A 15805-nucleotide genomic window follows, 5' to 3' on the forward strand; every position below is an offset into this window, starting at 1 on the left:
AGTTAAAATCCCCTCCAAGTATAATAGGGCCCGTCAAATAATGCGCTAGCGTACCAGAGAGGCGCGTCAGGAAGTGTAGCTGCTCAATGTTCGGTGCGTAGACGCTGCACAGCATTATGTCCTTGCCCCTGAGCTTACCCTATACTGCTACATATCTGCCCTCAGTGTCGATCACGTGTTTTGTAGCCTGAAAAGGGACACCCGCTCTTATCCAAATCATGACTCCCCTGGCATATGCTGAATAACCAGTATTAAATACCTGCCCCCTCCATCTTCTCTGCAGTGCTATACCCTCCTGTTTTGTGAGGTGCGTTTCCTGGAGAAAAGCGATATGTATCCCCCTACGAATCAAATAAGCATGTATTTTGTGTCTCCTCGTCATTGAGTGTAGCCCCCGGACATTTCAGGTTATGCACCGCAGCACACCCGCATTAGCCATTGTCCCAAAGGGTGTACATTAACATTTCCCATCGTTCCGTTCCTACATCAGTGGTGGATTTCCCCCAACAGTCCCCAAAAAGTCTACAACTCACACTTCTCATGTGCTCAAAATTAACCTGTTGCCATCTAACAAAGTCCCCAACAGTTCCCAATTCCTCTCTCCCCAGAACAGGCCCCAATATCAAACTATCAGTACCCATCCAAACTCAGGTGTACCCCTGCGCTCCCCAACTACCCCACAGTCGCGACCGTGGATGCCTTAAGGGCTAGTGAAGTGTGTCTCAGACCAGAGTGCGGCCACGCACACCCCCCCCGCACCCTCCGATCCCCCAACTTCTGGGTCTGTGCAATAGTCCCATGACCGCCCCCCCGCACCAACTCTGTTCTCTCAGGATCCCCCTTACTCAGTTAGTGTCCATCGCCCGTCACTTCCATATCATTGGTTCAGGATCTATTCTGAGGCCTGTGTCGTCACCAGCGGGCCTTTGGCGCTGAGTATGTCCGATTGGTCTGTTTCCATGCCCGAAGCGTGGCCTTCCGATTCCGTGTCCTGTTTAGCGGGGGAGGTTTCGCCTCTTGACAGTGATTCCACCGCTTTCAGCGCTGCTTTTCTCTCCTCGTCCGTTTGGGACGCAGTGGGTTTACGAGAACCATGCCGTCTAATGCGTATCCTCTGCGACTTCCGCACCTGTGTCGTCGCTCTTTCTCTTTCTTCTCGGATTCTAGCTCAGTCAGTGCCCGCTTTATAAGTGTCCCACCACGACCACGCGTCAGCCGATGTGGAGAAAAAGAGTGTCTTGTCATCCACTACCACTCGAAGTTTCGCCGGGAAGAGCAGGGAGTAGTGGATGCCCTCTGTCCTCAATTCACGCTTGATGGACAGGAAGGAGGCTCGCATTCTCTGCGTCTCAAACATGTAATCGGGGAACAATGTTACCTTGCTGTTCGCTATTTGAAACGGCCCCGCGTCTCTAGCCCGCTGGAGCAGCACGTCCCTGTCCTTATAGTGTAAAAATTTGCCGATTATCGGTCTCCGCGGATGTCCCGGCTTAGGTGGTCTGGACGGGACACGGTGAGCTCGTTCCAATGTGAAGAAAGGGGAGAGGCCTTCAGGCGCCACCTCTGATTTAAGCCAAGTGTCCAGGTATTCAATCATGTCTCCCCCCTCTGATTTTTCCGGAACACCTACTATTCGGACGTTATTGCGCCTACTTCTATTTTCTGCGTCCTCACCTCTCCTTTCCAGCGCTTGTATGCGGTCTAGGGCGTCCGCCAATCTCCCCTCCGTTGATTTGTGGGCTGGAACCAGTTCTTGCAGGGTGGTCTCCACGTCTTTCACTCTGTCTTTGAGTTTGTCATGTTCAGCGTGGAGAAGGCCTAGGCCTGTGGCCACCTGCGCAATGTCCTGTTGTAAGGCGTCTCTGGTCGCCGCAATGGCCTCCAGTATCCGGTCTTGTAACTGCTGCAGATCTGCAGGTCCCGTCGAGCTCCCCTCTGAAGTCTCCGGAGATGTTGCCCCCTCCGTTTTCCCTTTAGGCTTCCCCATGACTGCCACTAGGTCGTGTATCGGCTCACCTTGCGTGTGTTTATGGTTCTGCTGGCACTATTGTTTTCAGAGGTATCGTTCGCCAGCCAGCTCTAGTCTCAGTTGGGCCTCAGGTGCGTAGGTCCTTCCCCGGGATCGGGATATCTTTACTAGTGGAAAGGTGAGCAGCGGGGTTGCTCCCTCGGTCTCCTGGCTCCCACTACAATACCTTGCTGGAGTTTCTAGAGCGGCTCACGGGGATCCCAGGCCCTGGCCAACTTCGCTGGTGCCGTCCACTTATAGGCCGCTATTCCGGTTTACTGCCGCTGCGCTGGCCTCTCCACTCCTCGTCGTCGGCACTCTTCCTGTTCTCTGCGCCGAGTGGACCTATCGTGTTCGAGGCCTCTCAGCTGCCATTGGAGACTATCCTCGTGGTTCACCAGCGCAGGCTTTGTGCTTCAGGCGCACCGGGGCCTGCCTCGGGTGATCCCGCGCCTCCGAGCCATCTCGTCGCGGCCCTCCACTCCCTGTTCAGGCGTCCTTGTTGCCTAGTATCACTGTCCGCAGGAGCCGCTGGCGAAAGAGCCTCTCCTCCGCCACTCTCCGCCGTTTGCGTAGCGGTCGCCGACTCGACTGGAAAGCCAGGGGACCCCCCCTTTCTCCGCCGACCAAGCAGGGCGGCTCCGTTATTTCCGTCGAGGCCCTAGGCGCTACCTTTGCTTCCCTTCGTCACCTCTTGGCAAAGCTGGCGCTTTGGTACCTTGACTGCACTGCTTCGTACTTCGATTTCCCTCACGGTCACAATCCCGACCAGTGTCGGTGCACATCGGGCTCCGTCCGATTATTGCGCCGCCATTGTGTAAGTGGCTTTTCTGGTGGGCTGAGTCCCAGCGCGATCAAGAGTATGGAGCCGGACGTCGCTGTGAGTCCGTTTTCCCTTCGACGGGTCTTCTCCCGGTGTGCGGCTGGCGCCTCCAAGCAGCAACCTCCGGATCAGTGCTGGTTACATTTCTTCGCGGTCTCGGCCGTGTCCGCCATCTTGGGATCTCGCTTTCGGTGGTTGCCGATCGGCGCTTCCGGGTGTTTCCCGCTCGGCCGGCTCCGTGTGTGGGCTCAGGGGGAACCCCCGTGCTTATTTCACCCGCTGCGCGCCGGGGAGGGCAGCCACGGGCACCCCAATGCTAGTTTTTCAGGAGTAATTCGGGAGATCGGGCGCGGCGCTCCGAGCTCACGCAGCCATCTCCTCCAGCGTCCAAGCCACGCCCCTGGACAGGAATATCTTGTTCCCGGTCGATACGGATCTTCTTGAGCACTCTGGACAGGAGTGGTATGGGCGGAAAGGCATACAGGAGGCCAGAGCTCCACTCAAGATGAAAAGCGTAGCCTAGTGAGTACTGCCTTGGAAACTCTAACACGCAAAACTGCTGACATTGCGCGTTCTCTTCGGAGGTGAACAGATCTAACCAAGGCTCTACCCACTGCTGAAAGAGAGCCTGTGCCATCTCCGGATGGAGACACCATTTGTGATCCACAAGCCACCTTCGGCTGAGCTTGTCCGCCCTGTCATTCAGAGAACTGGCCAGGTGTTGAACCACCAGGTATGTTCCAGCCAAGTACAGAGATGCAGGGCCTCTTGACAAAGGGTCCACAACCCCACCCGCCCTGTTTGTTTCAGTATCGTATGGCGGTAGTGTTGTCTGTGAACACCAGTATGAGCCTTCCCTTTATTGATGGCAAAAAGGCTTTCAGTGCCAGCCGGATCGCCCAAATCTCCAACAGGTTGATCTGATCTCCGCCTCCCCCAGATGGCCACCCCATCCCAGAAGGGACGCATACGTCACTACAATGAAATCTGGATGGGGAAGGGAGAGAGGTCTGCCCTTGTACCAATCGTGGTTCATTAGTCACCACTGTAGGTCATTCGCAGTGTCCTCTGAAATCTAAACCAGGTCGCTGAGATTTCCTTAATGCTGCGCTTCAGGTCCCCCTGCAGAGCCCACATGTGCCACAATTAATGGGTCACTAGCAGGATGCAGGAGGCCACGAGGCTCAACTGCCCCAGAGTCATTCTCACCAGAATCCAGGCTGAAACATTGTATCATAGCCTGAATATCCTGAACTCGCTGTTCGGGAGGATAGGCCCGAAACTGCACCTTGTCCAGGACTGCCCAATGAAAAGGAGTGTCTGGGGGGAGTCAGGTGTGACTTTGGCAGGTTGATAGTGAACCCCAACGGATGCAGGTGGTTTGCCGAAGCCTGGAGGTGGGATTCAACTGCTTGGGGCAATCCCGCCTTCAACAAACAGTCGTCGAGATAGGGGAAGACTGGAACCCCGGATCTCCGCAGGTGAGCTGCGACCACCGCCATCACCTTTGTGAACACCTGAGGGGCGCTGGTGAGGCCAAAGGGGAGCACCACAAATTGAAGGTGCTCTTGACCCACTGTTAACCGCAGGTAATGACGTTGGGCCGGCAAGTTGGGATATGAAAATAGGCATCCTGCAAGTCCAGTGCTACCATCCAGTCACCTGGGTCTAAGGCAGACAGGACCTGAGCAAGGGTGAGCATCTTGAATGTTTCCTTCTTGAGGAATCAATTGAGGGCTCAGAGGTCTAGGATAGGACGAAGGCCTCTGTCCTTCTTTAGGACCAGGAAGTAGCGGGAATAGCAAACACTGCCTACTACGGGACCGGGAACCCTCTCTATAGCTTCCTTGTCCAAGAGAGTTGAGACTTCCTCGTGCAGGAAGAGGAGGTGTTCCTCCGTCAGCTGATCGTACACTGGAGGCATAGATGGAGGGGCAGTAGCCCCTTTGGACTATTTGCAAAACCCACCTGTACGAGGTATGTTTTGCCAGTGGTGGAGATGATGGTGTATTCTGCCACCGACCGGCCAAGAGTGATCTTGGGGATTGGACTAGGAAGATTTTGTGGTGGCGGAGGGGGATGGCGGCTTGGCTCGACCACAAGGTTTCCCGATCCAGGAGGCTGAGATGAATCACGTCCACGGCCCCACAGAGGTTGCAGGACTTGCTGGGCCCTCTGGCCGGGAAATGGTTTGTGCGGCTGATAGCCCCTTGCGAAGCCACGAAAGGAGTGAATATTGGATGAAGCCTTGGGGGCAGTAGTGAGACCCAAAGCCTTGGCCGTAGCCCATGAGTCTTTAAAGCATCTACCTTGTCTCCAAGGAGACGGGAGCCATCTAAGGGCATGTCCATGAGGTTAGCCAGGGCATCCCCTGAAAAACCAGGCGTTCTCAGCAAGGCATGGTGACGAATTGCCACTGTCGTGGAAATCGCTCTACCCAGCGAGTCCCTTGTTTCCAAGCCACATCTGATGGCAAACTTAGCTGCGTCCCTCCCGTCTGATATAGCTTGGGAGAGTAGATCCCGGTGCTCCTCCGAGACTCTGGGCAGCACCTGCGCTACCGTATCCCATATGGAATGTGAATAATGGCCCAAGAGGCATGCAGTGTTCACCAACTGCAATGCTAGGCTGGCAGAAGAAAATGTTTTCTTACTGAAGTTTTCCAGCCTCTTGGATTCCCTGTGCGGGGGTGCAGAAGGGAATGTGTCACCAAGCTTTGCGGGGTGGGGTGGAGGGTGAGGAAAAGTGGGTCGCCCGGTGCAGGGTGATGGCGGCGGGCAATCGTTGTATTCACAGGAGCCCCTGTGCTGGCTATGGACCATGTCCCCAGAAGGACGTCTGTCAAGGCCTCATTGAAAGGCAGTAGGGGTTGCGCCCACGAGACCCCAGACTGCAGTAAACGGGTCCACCCGGAGACTGTGGTGCTGGGCCGGAGCTGCCGGCATGGGAAGCGCAGGGCTCCTCCGTCTGCCGGGCCAGCTGGGCCCGAAGGTGCGCCGGCTGAGTCAAGCAGTCCAAATTTGACTGATATGTCGTCATAAAACTCTTTCATTTGGGCTGGGGTCGCTTCTAGCCCCGCAAAGTAAGGGAGACCCAGAGCCGACCCAAGCTCCCGCTCCGCGGAGCAGGACATCGAACGCCGAGGTTCCTCTGCCTCGGCACAACATGGGCAGGGCAAAGTCAAACCACGCTTGGACTTCTTGTACTTTTTGTAGTACCTCTTAACTGACTTCGACGAAGAGGATTTCGATTCACCAGAACGATGCTTGGACCTTCCTCTCGACCGAGGCCTAGACCGGGATCGAGACAGACGAAGCAACTCCGCGGTGCAGGATGCCGGGCAGTGAGTAGATTTAGGGACCGCTACCTCAAAGCCGACGGCGCCATGGCCCGGAAGGCGGAGTACGACTTGGAGTTGTGGTTGCACTCCAAGCACCAAAGATAGGCCATATGGGGATCTGTGACCAACATGGCGTGATGACAGGCTTCAAAAAACGACAGGGCATAGCTCTCTTCAACGATCATCGCTGATGGCGCAGAAAGAAAAGAAATTTTGTCAGCGCGTCAGAGTGGCGGTTATATTGACGACGCGGACGTCATGGCGACGTCCTGCGTAGTTGACCGGTGCCATCTACCGGCACTCAGGGGTACTGCTGAGAAAAATCTTCCGGATCCACCGGACGCCTGGAAGTTTAAAGGTAAGGAATCTGTGGCTAGATGTTACTATCAGATAAAGATGGATGCAACCTAGCACTGTTTGGCCGCACTCCTATTCTTTACCATGTGAGAAAGTATTTCGAACAGAATGCATGGTCTCATGGTAAAGAGCTGAGGTGTAGTTAATCCCTGCACCCGGTGGTAGGCACCTCATGGTGCCTACCACCGGGTGCAGGGATCAATAGGGGGCACCATAGGTGACCCCTAAGCCGCCATCTGGCGGCCTTGCACCCATAGGGGCCCTGATGGAGGTTCCCAAATGGGGATTCCCACAGCCTTTCTCTGTCGGAAACACCGGCTCAGAAAGGCTGTGGGAATCCTCCATCGTAATCCCTCTGCCGGAAAGAGCGGCCCAAGGGATTGATGGAGGATTTCCAAATGTCAACGGGGCTCTCCGAGCCAGTCGCAAGCCATTCGGAAATCTGGTTCGGATTCCTTTCCAACCGACCCCATCAAAATGGGTCGGTCAGAAAGGAATCCAAACAGCCGATTCCAATGCGGTAGGAATAGCTCCGGCAGACAGTCGGAGCCGTATCCGACCGCATCGGAATCGGCCCTTAGTAGTTCAGTGCACGGACTACTATGGCAATCAGGGCTTTTTGAGACTAAAAAATACTTTTGCATTTAGTGAATGTTTTTATATATACATATTAGTGAGAGCCCAGTAGCTCCCCCCAACAATAGTTTTATAAAAAACCATGAGAAAGCCAAACAACCAGCACAAAGCTAAAAAGCTGGCAGTCAATTCCAGACCTATTCGCTCTGCCAATGCTTTTTACTATTTCAGCAAAGTTGCCATATTAATACTGAAAAAGTCCTTGTAGGAGGAGTTGACTAGGGATTTTAAATCACTAGTCTAGCCTAGACGTTTGAACTATGCTTTACAAGTTTTAGGTCTGTCTAAAAGGGAAATACTAGGTAAGCTTACTTATGCAAAGTTAAAATACTGGTTTAAAAAATACTTTAGGAGTAAGGAGTTATGACCATGATGTGCCATACGTCTCCTAGAAAGAGATTAGATAGAACTGTTGTAAGATGCAATAACGTTTTTAGAAATTTTAAAGTTATCGATTTTCTTAAGATTTTGTTTGGCCAACAGTATTTTCTGTGGAATTTTACCAATGTATAAACTGGTTAGAAATCTTCTTGTGTATGTCAATGAGTATAGTATTATGACCAAATAAAACACATTTAAAATTCAAATATGTTTCCATCAAACCCTGTTTTCCTACAGGGCCCGTATTTCAAATTATAGATAGCGAGAAAATGTGTCTACCCCAGCATCCTTCAGCTCTAGTCTTTGTGGAAATATTTCATACACTACAGAAACGACAGGTGAATGTTGTGGCTATTCATTTTAATGAATAATGTCTACGTCATGCTTACTTTTAATAGTCCCACTGTTAGCTGAGAATTACCCAAATGAAAAAGACTGTCAGTTTATACATGTCTATCAACCAGAGACAGACAGATGTCTCATTGAGATGTTCAATCACAGATGTGTCTGAATGAATAAATACAATTTACCTATAATGCCATCACTGGTGTGGTGAATACTTATTGCGAAGAGGGATTTTGTGCTTCTAGATCATCTCAAAGACCACCACCATAGCAAACCCCTGATAATTATGTAAAAGATCGACACTAACCTCAGGCTCTAGGCTCTGTAGCATGCTGTGAAGGCTTCAATGGAGTGAAGCATCTGAACAGAAGAAAAGAGGGTCTTGTGAGAAAAGTATGCATTGCTAAGACAAGGAAAGTACACTCTTAATATTCTATACTTTTGCATGACCTTTATCTGGTCACCACGCCCCAAAAGACGACACATCTAAACTCGTGTGACAAATAACACACAAATACACTTTTCACGTTATCTAATAAACGAACCAAAAACAATATATGCCAATACACCAAAGCCTAGTGTGAATAATTAAGTGCACCTTTACAACTTCCTTTTTTGTATTAGATAATCTGTCTCAGCAAGGTTACATAAATACATTAGATAGAGACAACTTCATTAGTTTGATTATAAATAGAATTCATCAACAGGAGATCAGCATGGGTTAATAATACATTACGGGCATTAAAACAATACCGCTTGGACATAAAACCCAGTAACTATTATTTATTTAAACAAAGATACCCAGATCGAAAACAGCCCCCAAATCCTTCTCCCTTCAATTTTAGCCCTCTTGCCCTTTCGTTCATTAATTGCTTTTTCTAAATTGTAAACATATAGGAAGCGCCCCTTCCATTGCTGAAAGGTCAAGGGTGAAGGATCAATGCGAGGCCACACACAGCTTAAAAACGTCATACCTTGAAAGATTAGATCAACCCAAACACCTATATTTAATTCATTCACACCCAACAACATAAGCTGAAGTGATGGGAATATATTCACTTTGTGGACTTCACCTAAAAAACCTACGATTTCTAGGCCTACTGTTTTTAGGATGGGGCAAGAGGAGAACATATGGACCAGTTCTGCGTTGGATGCACAGCGTCAAGGGCAGCGAGTCCCAGCCACCCCACCCCATTTAGCAATTTTAGCTGGTGCTGTGTACAAATCAAAGATTGTTTTATAATGTTGTGTTTGCAGGTTTGAAAAACAGAAACTTGACCCTCACAGCTCAAGTGATTTCAAGAAGCCATAATTCGACAGGTCCCGCCATTTTTCATTGTGCTTATTCAAATAGTCTGAGACTCCTTCCAATAGGCAGCCATTTAATTGCAAAATTGAGAAGCTAGTGCCTTTTGTTAACATTTCCTTTAAGGGGACCCGCGCAAAACCTGACACACCCACAGCCTCTCCCAATAAAAAATCCCTCAACTGTAAATATTTTTTAAAGTTCAGAGGCCCAATATTAAATCTGCCGCTAACCTCTTCAAATGACACATATGGTTCCCCGCAAGTCACTCCCCGATCCTACTAAAGCCCTCTTGTTCCCATCTAGCTAAAGAGCTGTCCTAGAATATTGAAGGAAGTTGATTATTCCTAAGCAGGGGAGTATACTAATTAATTATACCTGCCAACGCCCAGTTCTGAAATACAGTGATCAGAGACTTATTTATTTATATTTATTTATTTATTAACAGTTTTATATAGCGCATACGTGACCCATGGGTATCAGAGCGCTTAACATCATGTGGTATAGATTACAAATGCTGTGTACAAAGAGCAGTAATACGTGCTGACTTAGTAATGGCGATTTAGCTATAGAAATTATAAGTTAATATCTAGAGAAGCAACATGTAAGATATTGAGTTAACACCTGAGTTAATAAAGTTCTGAGGTAGAGTTTCTTAGAGGTTAAATCAGATCCTATGGTCATAAAATCCATGACAAGTCTTCGGTTTTGATTGTCTTATTTATGGGAGGAACTTCCTCATAAGAAAGTTCTTTATTTCTTTCTTGAATGTTGTTGTGTTTCTAATTTTTCTGATGTTTGCAGGAAGGGAGTTCCAAATCCTGGGAGCTACGCCTGAGAAAGTCCTTTCATATGTTTTCTTCTTCTTAAAGATAAGACGGTTTCAGGAGCAGATAATTGGCACTCCTGACAAGTCTGTTTCTTCCTGTGATTTCTATTTTGTGGGCGAGATATTTAGGTGTGTTGTGATGAATCCCTTTATGGGTTATACAAGCCATTTTCATCTATACTCTGGCTTCATATGGTAACCAATTTAAGGCCTTCAAGTGAGGTTTGGTGTGGTCAAATTTCCTCGACCCTGTAATAAGCCTTGCCGCTGCATTGAGGCAGGCTTTTAGGAGTGCAGTTGAAATTTTTGGTAGACCAGCCAGAATAGTACAGCCGTATTCGATCCTGGAGATAACGAGCGAATGCACCGCTAGTTTCAGGTCTGTCTCCGTTAAAAAAGATTTCATCTTTCTCAGATAGTTCAAGTGGAAACGAGCGTTTTTTGCCATGGAGTTCATGTGCGTTTTCATATCAAGGTTCTCATCCAATGTGATTCCGAGAGATTTCACCGAGTCCACTAGGGTTGGGATGCAATTTAATGCTGTAATCATTTAAACTGTGTTCTTTTAAAATAACTTGGCTCAAAAAACTTTAGCAGGCAACCCTTGGCTGTTGTCCAGATCAATAACTTATAAATCGAAGGCACATATCCCGCATTCCCCAATTCAGTTGCTTTATTATTAAATAAAGGTCCATAACATTGCATCAGGGGCCCCAGCTGAGCCTCCAGGCCCCCCTCTCTCTGGGTAAGCACAAGACTGAATTAGCCCTCCTAGTCTTCCCAGGAGCCCAGATTAATCTAGCCTCCATTCTTTCAATTACTTTAATCCTTACATTATCAATCTCCAATGGGATAGTGCAGAAAACATACAATAATTTTGGAAGAAATATAATTTTGACGAGTTTGCCTTTCCCCATTATTGAGAGTTTCAATTTATCCCAACGACTTAATTTCTTCTTAGTATTTTCAATAATAGAGATTAGATTTATTTTGACTATGCGCCCCACTTTCGCTGTAATACTCACTCCCAAGTATGTAGCTTCCTCTTCTATCGGAGGCAGGCGTAAGTCTATTTATCACCACCTGAGTTTTGGCTCTATTTACCAAAAACCGTGAATGAGTGCCGGATTCTTCTGTTCACTTTTCCACAGAGCGCACAGCCCTATCTGGATCACTAGTAACGATGGCCACGCCATCTGCATAGGCCAAACTCAGCAGGCTGACGGGCAAAACCAACCTCTTGAGAAGGGGATCAGTGTATAGTGGAAATAACAGAGGAGAGGCATAAGTGTATCCAGGCGCAGGCGCTTTCAGGCTAGGCCAGACATCAATTAGGCCAATGTCATTCAAAAGGTTCCTGAAAGATCTAAATAATTGCGATTTGCGCCCAGCAGAGCAAGCTTCACTGCCCCCAGGTTCCCCCCTTGAACCATTTAAATTAAAGTTCCCACAAACTATATATGGTGCAGGCCCAGATGGTAATTCAGTTGCTAAGAAATTGAGCAGACCAGGGTCATCTATGACTGGCGCCATATATTGAGTATAGTGAAAAAGAGCTGCTGCCAACTTTACACTCCGTTATTACCCATCTCCCAAACGAGTCTGCTGCCTTTTGACCAGGAGTGGCAGTATTTCCTTGGACTAGGATGGCGACCCCTTTAGTCCTGGTGTCCTGAGTTGTGTAACATACTACATTCAGCCCTAAGGCATTCAAAAAATGCACTATCACGGCGGGCGATATGGGCCTCTTGCAGGCAGTACACATCTCTTAAAAATGTAAGGTCCTCTTGGCCCCCGTCTCCTTTTAAGCTTATCATTTAGCCCACAAATGTTGATAGCAATGTGAAGCTTAGCCATCCCCTCCAGATGTTGTCCTAACAACAAACATTACCCACCAAAGTTTAACAGGTCCCGAACATGGACCCCACCCCACAGGTTTAACTTGAACTAATCTCAAAGAGTCCTGTCTGTCAAAACTAGATATAGCATTAATCTGGCAGAGTTTACAATTGCACCACCATCTATCCCTTCGAGTCACAAAATAAAAAAATCAAACTTTGAAAAACGTACTGCTTTTTTAACACCGTATCAACCATCATTATTTCCCCCACCCTACCCCCAAACCAAATACCCCCAAAAAACCCTCAGCCAGGCCAGCACCCCCTCCACCCACCCACTGGAGACGGCCAGACCCGCAAGGGTCTGGTGTAATGGAGACTGGTATTGGACACCGAGAGCCCCCCCCCCCTCCAAGCTAAGGAAAAAAGGGAGAGAGAGTAAAAAGGCCACAAATACTTTTTCTCATCCACCAGACAATCTTAAACCTTACTGAAGCCCCTTTTCTCCACAAATACCCAATTAATCCAGTATGAACACCACCAAAAAAAAAACATAACTAACAAAACTGAACACTTTGCAGGGAGACCTCAATGAACTAAACCTTATTTTTACCTGCCGATGAGCGACACAGGTTCTCTCTAGCTTGGATTTCAGAGGTAAAGAACTTAATAGACCCTCTGACTTTTGTTTTTAATCTAGTTGGCGCAAGCAAATTGGCTTCAAAGCCAGCAGCTCGGAAAGGCTTAATCACTTGCTGAAGGTGCCACAGGCGCTCTACCGTTGTATGGCAAAAATCAGGATTTGGGTGACAAAAGTACAGTTAAAAGGTCACAGGGGGGGACTGATCCTAAAAAAAAAAGAGTAGAAATTAACTGAATTTAGACAGGATTGTAGGTGGGCACAGGTGTTCAGTGAACCATTTCTCACTATATGCATATTGAATAGTAATAAGAATCATGCTTCCATTGTTTCCTGAAGGCTAGTTTGCGTTATTTGAGAGTTGTAACTGTGGTCTGAATATGGGCTTATATCGGTATGCGTTGGGCTGATTTTGGGCTAATACTTGGACAGCTTTAGACTTGGAATGGGTATAAAAAACTAGCAACACTGCCACTACTGCCATTGGAGTGTACCTGTTTTTTTGTTGTTGTTAAGGACGCTTGTAGTCACTGACCATGTTTACCTGTGCTATATTTAATGCTTAATAAAAAAACATTAGGCTGAGACAGCCGCGTAACAACATAGGGTGTATAGGAATGCATGCGTCATACAGCCCTGCCAAGTACCACGCATCAGGAGTTAATGATGGTGTCTGCATCACTGCATTAGTTACCCCCTATATAGTTCTTTCACACACTTTGAGGATCACGAAGTGCTCCAAAATTACCTTGCGTGCAGCACTGAATCTCTACCTTCCGCTCTGCTTGGGAAGGAATTTAGCCTGCCAGTGCTAGGCCTTGTTGTGATGGGTGCACAGCACACAGGGATACATTGTATCTTTCCCATGCGCAAAAAGCAGATTGTGCTCCCTCTGCCAGCTCAGCCGGCCTTTCAGAGTGGCTGGTGGGTCTTCCGGCGTGGCTGAGGCTGCTATTTGGGGTGCTGGGCTACGACCTGCTACACACCTTAGGAACAGCTGGTTAGCACAGTTTACTGCCAGCTTCCTCTGTCTTGTCCTTGGCAGCCGCCACACGGAGCGGCCTTAGGTTAGAGCCTGATGAGCCCAGTGCATCTGGGAGAACGTGAGAAATTACTCGCATGCATTCAGTGGCAGACTGCAGAAAGTAAAACAGCGGGTTGGAGTCACTGTGATCCACAAGCTAATTAGAAGCTCTGCCAGGATCTAAATTTGTCTCCTGTGATATGTGAGTAAATCATTTCCATGTATTATTTTTATGATAATTACTTCTGGTTTCGTTTTCAGGGTGTAAAAGCTAAGCAGGACTACAAGTAGCAATGCAAATGAAAACACAGGTGAGTTACCCACAACATAGTATGATATTTTAAGAGCTTCGCTTGTAACTGAGGCATCACTACAATGGCCATTTCTCTTCGATGAAAGAACAAGTGTGTAGGGGTAAGAAAGAACAGTTATTAAGTAGGTCCCAACCACTCATGCTAGGGAACACACTAGGAGGTACAATTACTAAGATTTTGCGTTGTGTTTGCATCATAAAAGTGACGCAAAATCTTTTTATCCCTATTTACTTTCTAGCAAACAACTTGTTTTGCAGTGGAAAATCACTTAAAAGTAATTGAAAGTAACACAAAGCAGCAGATATCACTGCTGCGCATTACTTAGCGCCAAGGGGGCGCTCCAGGGGTGGTGCATGGGCATTCCCATGCAACCAAACAAGGATTCCGATGTAAACTCCTATTTACTAAAAAAAAAAAAAATAGACAAGGTGTGCACCACAAATAGCACCAATTTCAAATGGGTGCTATCACATAGAAATGCTTTTCTTTCTACTTTCTTTTCTGACTGCATATGGGCTGCACTGTACAGCAGTCATACAAAGTGGGAAATGTTTTATAGTTAGTCTAAGTCTAGTGTTTTAACTGATAGGGTATCCTTCCAGTACGAAACCTATGCTAGACTCTTGCAGAAACCTTTGCACTATGGTGCAAAGGTGTGTGCGTGGCGCACAGCTGCCTGTTTGAGCACCTGTGCTGAGGGGAGAAGAGTGTCATAATTCTGTAAATGAGTGCGCTCTCCTTCTCATGCAACAGTGCAACATTTTTGGCTGCTGCGTTGCGCGAGAGATTTGTAAATCTGGGCATAGGTGCTTTAGTGTAGGTATGAAGGAGTGTAGAGAGCTGATCTTTTTCTGTCCTGTTTGTTGATATTTTATCTCCACTCTTTCTGATTTATAGTCATCTAATCATGTACATTCATACGTGAAGCAGTGTGTGCATATAGAGACATGAGTTTGCATTTTAGGCACAAACATTATAGATGGACACAGAGGACCTTATATTTCACAGTGTACTCGTGTGGACCAGACAGCATGTGCAGAGGTACTTCTCTGCCTTTTTTAAAAGCCCTTTTTTGTGCTCTTCAATAGGGCACACTGTGGAAAGTGTAACCATTGTCCTCTACTACAGAACACATTTGGTGATGTTCCTTTTTGGGAATACTTATTTGGTATGTCTTCTCCCAGACATGAGGGGGGGGGCAGAAGAGGTGGCGCCTGGGGTGAAAATAACCTGTGCTCTGTAGTAAGCATATACAAGCGGATGCTGTACTTATTGGATTAAAGTGGGACACTAGGGGTTTCATTACAGCTACCAAAAAGTAGAGTATGTACAAAGCATGGTGTGCATCAGTCTCTGCAGGGCTGCTGAGGATCACATATGGGCAGGTCAGAATGATTTCATCTGCCTCACCTACTGAATAAATATAGGTCAGTAGGTGAGTGGGACATAAAAAGAAGAAGACTATGAATAACAGAGGGAGAGCATCAATCCAAAAGGGTTGCCAAGGATCACATCTGCTGTTCACCGTGAAATCAAACATCTTTTTATCCTATTTCTTATTTGTTTAATGCAATCACTGTAGAGAGGTTGTGTGAAACCAGACAGAAACAGAACTGAGTCCAGCTTAGTGCACTGGGAAAGATTGACTTCTGTATTATAGTGCTACAAAGAAACAGCCTACAGACTGTCAATACTCACATTTTTTAAAATTGTATAATACAATATAAGACAGACAGCCACAAACTTTGCAGACATTTAGAGTTCAATACAAAGCTAGTGTTACAGTCCATTTCAAGGGCTTTGCAGAAGTTTAAAAAATATTTTTAGAACTTCTCATTGCTCAAAAGGGTGTAATTTCTGATATTTTTCGTGTTTTCTGCACTTCATTGCTTGCTTTTACTCGCAAGAATAGGTCATGCTAAGTGTTACACATTTGAATTTGAATGTCACTCATACCCGCACTT

The 15805-nt window shown here is 47.5% G+C and overlaps 1 protein-coding gene across 4 annotated transcripts in view; it reads right to left on the minus strand.

Moving 5' to 3' along the window:
• Positions 1-15805, minus strand: part of SNX11 (sorting nexin 11) — a 115791-nt gene that overhangs the window by 96690 nt on the left and 3296 nt on the right. For all 4 annotated transcript variants that reach the window (XM_086924269.1, XM_086924270.1, XM_086924267.1 and 1 more), the window contains exon 2: positions 8198-8250. In XM_086924269.1, coding sequence (XP_086780395.1) covers positions 8198-8221 — 24 coding nt within the window. In that variant the 5' untranslated portion in view covers positions 8222-8250. The remainder of the gene's footprint in view (positions 1-8197; positions 8251-15805) is intronic.

This window comes from Lissotriton vulgaris, chromosome 5 (assembly GCF_964263255.1).
Source record: "Lissotriton vulgaris chromosome 5, aLisVul1.2, whole genome shotgun sequence".
NCBI classification, from domain to species: Eukaryota; Metazoa; Chordata; class Amphibia; order Caudata; family Salamandridae; genus Lissotriton; species Lissotriton vulgaris.